The sequence below is a fragment of the Phyllostomus hastatus genome, unplaced genomic scaffold (assembly GCF_019186645.2).
Source record: "Phyllostomus hastatus isolate PE091 unplaced genomic scaffold, TTU_PhHast_1.1 phas_contig_159, whole genome shotgun sequence".
Classification (NCBI taxonomy): domain Eukaryota; kingdom Metazoa; phylum Chordata; class Mammalia; order Chiroptera; family Phyllostomidae; genus Phyllostomus; species Phyllostomus hastatus.
The window spans coordinates 2,869,776-2,878,638 of record NW_025333640.1 but is presented as its reverse complement, the minus strand read 5'-3'; the positions used below and the strand labels follow the sequence as shown (position 1 = coordinate 2,878,638).

General features: G+C 57.4%; 1 protein-coding gene across 2 annotated transcripts; it reads left to right on the top strand.

Annotated features, from left to right (window-relative positions):
- The first annotated feature begins 1,315 nt into the window (after nt 1-1,315).
- Nucleotides 1,316-6,801, top strand: HMG20B (high mobility group 20B). Of its 2 annotated transcripts, none has more exons than XM_045831152.1 (10): nt 1,316-1,389; nt 1,671-1,726; nt 2,159-2,267; nt 2,806-3,009; nt 3,569-3,689; nt 3,891-3,937; nt 4,210-4,282; nt 4,539-4,754; nt 5,494-5,626; nt 6,181-6,801. In XM_045831152.1, exons 2-10 carry the CDS (start codon nt 1,689-1,691, stop codon nt 6,191-6,193), a joined length of 954 nt encoding a protein of 317 aa, XP_045687108.1. In that variant the 5' UTR covers nt 1,316-1,389; nt 1,671-1,688; the 3' UTR covers nt 6,194-6,801. The 2 variants fall into 2 exon arrangements, with proteins under 2 accessions (XP_045687108.1, XP_045687107.1); XM_045831151.1 differs by having other exon boundaries at nt 1,351-1,413.
- The last annotated feature ends 2,062 nt before the right edge of the window (nt 6,802-8,863 follow it).

Here is an 8,863-nt window from a genome sequence, read left to right as displayed (position 1 = left end):
CTGTTCTATGTGCTGGGAATACAGCAATCAACAAATAGGCAGGTCATGAGGAGGAAACGGATATATGGAGAAAAATAAGACGGAGTGTATGGGGTGGGGGAGAGTAGCTTCAGCCCAGGCTCACAGCAGGACCAGGAACAGAGGGGCGTCTGGAGCCCTAAATCCGGTCAAGAAAAGGGAAACTTCTCTGCCAGGTTTGCAGGGTGCTAAGAACCTGTTCCACCTTGCCCTGGGAAAGCCTCACTCAGAAGGTGTCATTTGAGCAAAGACCTGAAGGAGGTCGGGCAATGAACCAGGCAGATAGTCTGGAGGTAGGCCATGCCAGGTGGAGAGAACAGCAAGTGCAAAGACCTAGAGGTGGGAATGAATGAAATGGATGGATGTATTTGAGGAACATGGAGGAAGTCATGTGTGGAGTAAGGAGGGGGAAAGTGGGGCGAGATGAGGGCAGAAGATGATGTCTGGCGAAATGTTTACTATCTAATGGGCCTGTCATGAGTACCCAGAGATCGCTACTGGCATTCTAGGAGCAACAGCAGCCCTAGCCCCGGCCATGAGAAGACCAGGCTACTGCCTGGGGCTCCCCAAGATCCAAGGGCAGAGCCCCCTGCCCCTCTAGCTTTAGGAGGTCCTAGCAGCCTTCCTGTCCCACCACCTTTCCCTAAATGCTTTCAGCCCAGCTCCTGATCCCAGCCCCAGCCTGACCAGGCTCCTGGTCTCAGCTTCACAGAATCCCAGCCTCCTGGTCCTGGACTTCGTCCATGTCCGCATTGTACAGGGGGAGAGTAGCTTCAGCCCAGGCTCACAGCAGGACCAGGAACAGAGGGGCGTCTGGAGCCCTAAATCCGGTCAAGAAAAGGGAAACTTCTCTGCCAGGTTTGCAGGGTGCTAAGAGCCTGTTCCACCTTGCCCTGAGGTTCCCGGCTGCCCCTAAAGTCCTTAACCTATTCCTTAGCAACCTGCGCCCGTTCCTGTGGCAACTGGGGCGGGGCCAAAGTCTGTCAAGCTGGAGTCGGGAACTTCTCACCAGCGGAGGAGTCCGCGTCTTTCCTACTGGCCCTTTAAGAGGCTCCGCCCGGTGAGGCCTCAAGCTCCCTGATTAGTCCCGAGAGCGGCCGAGCGCAGCCGAACTTGACGTACCGCCCGCAGCCTTCCCTGTCCACCTCCCACGCGGCTGAGGGGACGCCTCAGCCAATCGCAGGTCGGCGCGCCGACCTTCATCTGCATGGTCACACCCCAGGGAAAGGATGCACCCCAATCCGACCGCTGGTGGAGACCGTCCTTAGCTTGCCGGGGGCGGAGTGGGGCGGGGCGGACGGCAGGGGCGGGCTCCGGGCGGTTGGTTGGAGAGGCGCAGCAGCCGAGAGGTCCGGGAAAGTTTCTTTAGAGGTGAAAACAGCCGCGGAACTCAGGGTCCTGCTAGGGGCCGGGGGCGTGGGGGTCTCGGGGCTGGGACGGGGCTGCTTCCAAGCCAGTGGGGGGAGGACCAGGGCCTCCTGGGGGCCGATCGCCCAACAAAGGATCCCTGGGGCGCCCGCTCTGGAGGCCCTCCCAGCCCTGGGATCCGGCCCCCCCAACCGCTTCGGGCCCGGCATTCCTGGTCTCCCTAGCCGGGCCCCCGCCATCGGCGGCTCGGGCGCCCCTTACTCGGTTTCATGTCTGCGTTCCAGGTGCGGCCGGGAGCGGCCATGTCCCACGGCCCCAGGCAGCCCGGTGCGGCCGTCGCGTGAGTGCGACTTCCCCTCCCGTAGTCCACTCGGGACTGTAGCTCAGCCCCCGCCCACCCTCTCGGAACTCCTCGACTCCGGCCCCCAGGGTCTTCACTCCCCGCCACCAGGGCAGGCCCTCCCCTAGGACCCCGTCGGGTTTCCCCTCCTTCCCCGGTCTCCAGTCCGTCGCAGGGGTCCCTACTGGCTGCCCCCCAGCAGGGGTCGAGCCCCCTCGCTGCTGCCGTATCTGCCATCGGGGGTGTGGGTGACCCGGGCGTCCTGTGTCTTCAGTCTCTCCCAGGAGTCCCTACTGGCTCCTTTAGTGTTCCTGATCCGACCCCCGGACCCTGACCCCGAGAGACCCCTGCTCCCAGGACTCAGGCCCCCTGTCTGCCAGCTCCGCCGTCAGGGTTAGGGGTGAGGGTGACTCTGGCGTCCCGTGACTCCAGGCCGTCGGGTGGCAAGGCTCCTGGACAGCATGGGGGCTTCGTGGTGGCCGTCAAGCAAGAGCGAGGGGAAGGCCCGCGAGCCGGCGAGAAGGGGTCCCACGAGGAGGAGGTGAGAGTCCCTGCATTGTGATGGGGGAGGCCCTGGGTCTCACCCCCAGGCTCCAACCCTCACCTCAGACTAAGTTTGAATTCTCTGTGACTCCGCCCACAGTCCAGATTTCCCTTCCTAAGGTGAGACCCCGCCCCGTATTAGATGCCACGCCCCATAAGGTCCACTGCTACTCAAAGCCCAGGCCCCACCCACCACCGAATGCCAGCTCCTCCCACTGCTCGCTTCCCAGGTGAAAGCAACTTTTGATGATCCTGTGGGCCCTTCATGGCAAGGATGCCACGCCCATAATTACAGTGGCCACACCCAAAATGCTACCCAGGCCTGAACCCCTATTCCCAGTACTTCTGATACCCCTCACTTGGGTCCACGGTTCCCCTAACACTCCTCATAATCCTAACTTCTCACCTGACCACAACTCCAGGCCTCCTGGGTTCTACCTCCTAGCTAGCCCTGTCCACGTCTTCCAAGACCTCGCCCCTCTGGGCCCCGCCCCATCCCTCCAGGCCTCTCCCAATGGAGGTGTCTGGTTCTGCAGCCGGTGAAGAAGCGTGGCTGGCCCAAAGGCAAGAAGCGGAAGAAGATCCTTCCAAATGGTCCCAAAGCACCTGTTACTGGCTACGTGCGCTTCCTGAATGAGCGGCGTGAGCAGATTCGCACGCGCCATCCGGACCTGCCCTTTCCTGAGATCACCAAGATGCTGGGTGCAGAGTGGAGCAAACTGCAGCCCACAGAGAAGCAGGTGGATGGCAGCGGGTGGCGGATGCGGCTGGCTTGAGACCACTGACCTCCCCTCAGCCACTCAGATACTCCCATAGCCACGTCCCCGAAAGGACCTGTGTGGAGAGGCTTTCTTTCCTCCTGGAGAACTGTGGGGAAGGTAGCAATAGGCGAGATTAGACACAAAACTTAATCAGTGTGGTCACTTAACATCTAAAGAAGTAGGGGTGGACGCTGGTTTTTATGTGAAACCCGATTTTCAAATCCTAGTAAAAAACCACCAACTGTTTGCACCCTCATAAGTAGGATTTCAACAGGCAAAATAGGTGCAGAAGGGCAAGCATGCATGTGAGAGTCTGCAGTCACTCAAACACCATGGGGTAGCTTATGAAGGCTGGGGGTGGAGTGGGGAGCTAGGAGGTACCCTGAGCAGTAGGCCGAGGGGCCAGATTTTGTCTGGAGGGTAAGCAAGGAATTCTGGGAACGTGCAACAGTGAAATGAGTGATGGAGATGGGGGCCTAGGCTTGGAGGCCTCCCCTGCCCCAGGGCTGGGCCAAGCCTTCTCCTGCTGCCCTGCCAGCGGTACCTGGATGAGGCCGAGCGGGAGAAGCAGCAGTACATGAAGGAGCTTCGGGCGTACCAGCAGTCGGAAGCCTACAAGATGTGCACTGAAAAGATCCAGGAAAAGAAGATCAAGAAAGGTGAGAAGGGTCCCAGCCCCCAGGCAGCTGAGTGCCTGCTCCGAGAAGGGTGGCCCAGGAGACTGACCCACCCCCTCCATGGGGCTCCCATGCGGGGAGGGCAAGGAGGGTGTTCCAGGCAGGGGGAACAGCACATTCAAAGCAGAGCAGAGTCAGAGGAAACCTGGGAGGCTGACCCTGCCCTCCTCCCTCCCCCACCAGAGGACTCGGGCTCCGGGCTCATGAATACCCTCTTGAATGGACACAAGGTAAGTGCCCCTCCTCTAAGGAGAGCACCTAGGTGAGAAAGGTCTGGAAGTCTTGAGGCCCCTGGGTGAGGCCCCTGGGTGAGCCTGCTCCAGTGCTCACAGAAGTGAGCAGCCCTCGTCCATCCTGTGTGAGCAGAGCAGGGCCAGCCACACTGTGGGAATGTTGTTAAACGGGCTTCGATCTGAGTGGTTCAGGGAGGCCCCCCAAGCTTGGGGGATCCCCCAGAGGGTGTTGAGATGCTCCCTAAACATTGCCACCTGTCTTGTCCCAGGGTGGGGACTGCGATGGCTTCTCCACCTTCGACGTCCCCATTTTCACTGAAGAGTTCTTGGACCAAAACAAAGGTGAGCACCAACTAGGGGTTCCTGGGGAAACAGGTGTTGGGAGAGAAGGTGGGCCAAAAGAGGGATCCAAGGCAGGAGGCAGCGAGTGGGCTGCATTTACCCCTAAAAACCGAGCCATATTCCTTCCCTGCCCCTTAGCCCTGGGAGCTAAAGGATGGGGTTGGTAATGGAGCACTGGCTGTCGCTGGGTAGTTCCCCGGGCAGAGGGGAGGGGGAGGGAGCCCCAGGCTCTGACCTGTCTCCACACTGCACGCAGCACGGGAGGCGGAGCTGCGGCGCTTGCGGAAGATGAACGTGGCCTTCGAGGAGCAGAACGCGGTGCTGCAGAGGCACACCCAGAACATGAGCAGCGCGCGTGAGCGCCTGGAGCAGGAGCTGGCACTGGAGGAGCGGCGCACGCTGGCGCTGCAGCAGCAGCTCCAGGCGGTGCGCCAGGCACTCACCGCTAGCTTCGCCTCGTTGCCCGTCCCTGGTGCGGAAGCCCCGCCCCTGCCTGCACATTCTGGTCCCTGCTAACCCAGCTATCCACTACCTTGAGCTCCATCCCCGGGTCACTGCGAGTCTTGCCCCTGGGGGCCCCACCTCCCTGCCTTGACCCTGGACAAAGCGAACCCATCCTCCGCGAGCCCCTATCCCACTGACCCTGCTTCTTTTCACAAGTCGAGCCTGGCTCCGTTTGACTACTTCCCTGCCCTGAGCAATGTGTGCACCTGCCTCTGCCCCCAACCCTTTCCTCAGTGACCTCTCCCCCAGTTACCCTAAGCCCTTCCAACCCCCCAGTCCTGCTCCATCTGTTGTCAGCAGCGACGCCCCACCCTCACTGACCCCAGCCCATGCCAGACCCTCCCTCACTGACCAGCCTGCTGCAACCCCATCCATCCCTGCCTTTAGTGATTGCCTTGCACCAACTTTAATTTCCTCTCCCGCACTAGACCCCCATACCCTCCCACCCCCCACCCCCGCCCTGCCACGACCTCCTCCGGAGCAAGTAACATCTTCTGACTCCACCTCCCCACCTTCTCCCACAGCTGACCTCTACTCTCAAGTCCAGATGCCCTGACCCCTCACCCAACTCCTGACATGCTCCAAAGGCCCCTTCCCCAGGACCCTTCCTTTACAAACCCTGATCCTCTGACCTTTGCTCCCGTGGAACCCCAGCCACCCAGCTGACTCCACAATGGGCTAGGCTGACTGGCCCCTGCCATTCCCAGGCACGGGGGAGACGCCCACACTCAGCACTCTGGACTTCTACATGGCCCGGCTGCATGGAGCCATTGAGCGCGACCCCGCCCAGCACGAGAAACTCATCATCCGCATCAAGGAGATCCTGGCCCAAGTCGCCAGGTGTGTGCCTGGGTGCCCCACCCCTCGCCCACCTGCTCAGCCCAGGTGGGGCAGCCCTGTATGGGGGATTGCCTCAGGCTAGGCCTGCTGTGGTCTCCCTCTGGGGAAACATCTGCATTTCACCCTCCAGTGGGTTTCCCTGGGCCTGTGGGCACTGCAGGGTGGGATCCGGCAGCTTAATCTTTCTCTGAGGTCTGGCACATTTGGGAGTTACCAGGTGGGACTTAGCATGGGCATGAGTCAGGTGGTGGACCACTGGGAGGTGGATGCTGAGCAGGCCAGGTGCTGTATTAACGCTGCTGGGTGGGATCTTCCAGCCTGCCTTGGCCAGCTAGATTCATTCTGGGGGGCTGGAACTTCTCCAAGGCTTGGCATTTTATTCTGGGTGATTTCTGGCTGCCCAGTTTAGATGGGGTTAACTCCAGGTCCCCCACCCTGACACCTGTTTGGAAGAGCTGAGGTGGCCTCTAGTGTCTCCCAGGATCATGGCAGGACTGAGATGATAGAGTCCACCATCATGACTGTCCCCCCCCCCGCCCCGGCTTCTGTTGCAGTGAGCACCTATGAGAGTGTCGGTCGCTCCAGCAGCGGATCCGGAGAAGACCAAGCTCTGGTTGTGCCCCCTCCCCCACCACTCCTCCTTAGGGGCCAGGTTCAATTCTGCACCTTGGGAGCTCCAGGCCCCTAAAATTATTCTATATCATCCCTCTAGCTTTCAATCTCCCCAGTACTCCAAGTCCAGAAAAGTCATCTGCCATGCATGACACACAGCCTCACAAGGCACGTCACACTACAGGGATGTGGAGACACCACACACGAGCAGCACAACCCGGGACAAGGGGACCCGCTGGTGGAGGGAGAGTGCTGCAGGCCACAGCAGCTCTCCAGGGTCTGCCCCAGGACACAGGGCGGAGCAAACCCACACCTGCCACACCGGGAGGGACCCGAAGGTGCTGACCACAAGTGCCCACATCAGCAGGCACTGGCGGGGCATGCTCACACCTGGGTGAGGGCCTTCTGCCCATGGCCCTCGAGTTCCTGCACCCCAGAATGGGGAAGCTTGTACTGACACCCCTGCCCTCATCCAGCTAAGGGACCCTCATGAAGGTGGCCCCTTTGCCATTGCTTAACCTGGGCTTTTTAAATTAAAAAATAAAGTGGAATTTGAATTTCAAGCTTGTGTGTGTGTGTTTTATAGGGGGTTGGGCTAGAAGATGCACCCAGGACCCCCTAAGATACCCCTACTGGGGGTCTCAGGCCTGCCCTCCCCTAGCCCCTACAACCAAGAATCTACTTCCTGTCTCCGGATTTGCCTGTTCTGAACATTTCATATAAATGGAATCACACTGTACCTTTTTGTGTCTGGTTTCTCTCACTGAGCCTTTTGTTTTCAAGTTCCATCAGCATTGTAGCCAGTATCAGTGCTGCACTCCTTCTCACGGCTGAGTAATAGTCCAGTGTGTGCAGAGACACACTGCATTTCTCCACTGACGGACACGTGGGCCGTTTTCACCTCTTGGCTGCTGTGAATTGTGCTGCCGTGAGCATGCGTGTACAGGTTCTTGTCTGAGTCCCTGTTTTCAGTTTCCTTGGGTCACCCCCAGGAGTGGACTTGCGGGGTCATATGGTAATTCTACACTTAACTTACTGAGGAAACAGAGACTTCTGCATTTAATGGAATATTTAAAGTGCCCTAAAACTCCTCAGATATGGCCTCTGCCCGCCTTTCTGTCTGGGAGAAAGCTGTCCCTCAGCTCCTGCCTTGATGCCAGACACTTCAGGTCCTCCCTGTGTGCTACTGGTGCCTTTCAAGCTGCTACCCCAGTGGAAAAAAATATATATCCTAAAACTTTCAGAGACGAATTTGACCGACACCCATGTGACAGGTTGAATTATGTCCCCTCAAAAGATATGTTGCCCTGATTGATGTGGCTTAATTGGTTGGGCATTGTCCCACAAAGAGAAAGGTCACTGGTTTGATTCCTGGTCAGGGCACAGGTTGCCTAGCTTGTGGGTTCAGTCCCCAGTTGGGACACATTTGAAAGGCAACTGATCAATGTTTCTCTCTCACATGAATGTTTCTCTCCCTCTCTTTCTCCCTCCCATTCCCTCTCTCTCTCTATCCCTTAAAAAAAAAAAAGTCGAAGTCCTAACCCCCAGGACTTCAGAATGGGACCTTATTTGGAAATGGAGTCACTGCAGACAGGAGTTAAGATGAGGTCAGCTTGGAGTAGGGTGGCCGATCCAACATGACTGGTGTCTCTATAAGAAGATTGAAACTTGGACACAGTCATAGAGAGGAGACAAGGAATGCCAAGGATTGCGGGCCACCACCAGAAGCCAGGAGAGGCAAGGAAGGATCCTACCCAGGGCCTTGCAACGTGGTCTTGCTGACAACCTGATTTTGGACTTCTGGCCTCCAGAACTGTGAGAGAATAAATCTGCTGTTTTAAGCCACCCAGTTTGTGGTGCTTTGTTATGACAACCCCAGGAGACTGATACAATGGGACATTGTCGCCCCACCCTAAGGAATGAGCTTCCTAGTCCTGCCACCTCCTCCCTGGCACAGGTATTTCCATTCCGAATTTGGAGTTTAACAGGTCTTCTTTAAAGCTGTTGGGTTTTTTTTTTAAGACTTTACTTATTTATTTATTTTTAGAGAAAGGGAGGGAGGAAGCGAGGGAGAGAAACATCAATGTGTGGTTGCCTCTCACACACCCCCAACTGAGGACCTGGCCCACAACCCAGGCATATGTCCTGACTGGGAATCGAACCCGCAACTCTTTGGTTCACAGGGTGGTGCTCAATCCACTGAGCCTCACCAGCCAGGGCTGTTGTTGTTTTTAATCCTCACCCAAGGATATGTTTATTGATTTTAGAGAGGTAGGGAGGGAGAGAGAGAGACAGACATCAGTGTTTGAGAGAGAAATATTGATGGGTTGCCTCCTGTATACACCCTGACGGGGTCGAACCTGTAACCTTTTGGTGTACGGGACGACGCTCCAACGAAATGAGCCACCCAGCCAGGGCTCTTGTTCAGGTCTTTACATACTTTTAGCACATGAGTGTGTCTTCTAAAAGACCATTTTGATCATTTTGGTCTCCCCCCGATTTTTTAATGTGTACATTTCTGTGGTTTCTAGTGTATTTACAAAGTTGTGCAACCATTGGCACAATCTAATTCCAGAACATTCCATCACTCCAAAAAGAAGCCCTGTCCCCCTTAGCAGTCACCCC

Excerpts from the sequence above, each read along its gene's own strand:
- HMG20B (XM_045831152.1), top strand. The coding sequence starts at position 1,689 with ATGTCCCACGGCCCCAGGCAGCCCGGTGCGGCCGTCGC. Across the intron at positions 3,690-3,890 it reads GGAAAAGAAGATCAAGAAAG|AGGACTCGGGCTCCGGGCTC; the intron begins GTGAGAAGGGTC and ends CTCCCCCACCAG. Across the intron at positions 4,755-5,493 it reads CGCCTCGTTGCCCGTCCCTG|GCACGGGGGAGACGCCCACA; the intron begins GTGCGGAAGCCC and ends TGCCATTCCCAG.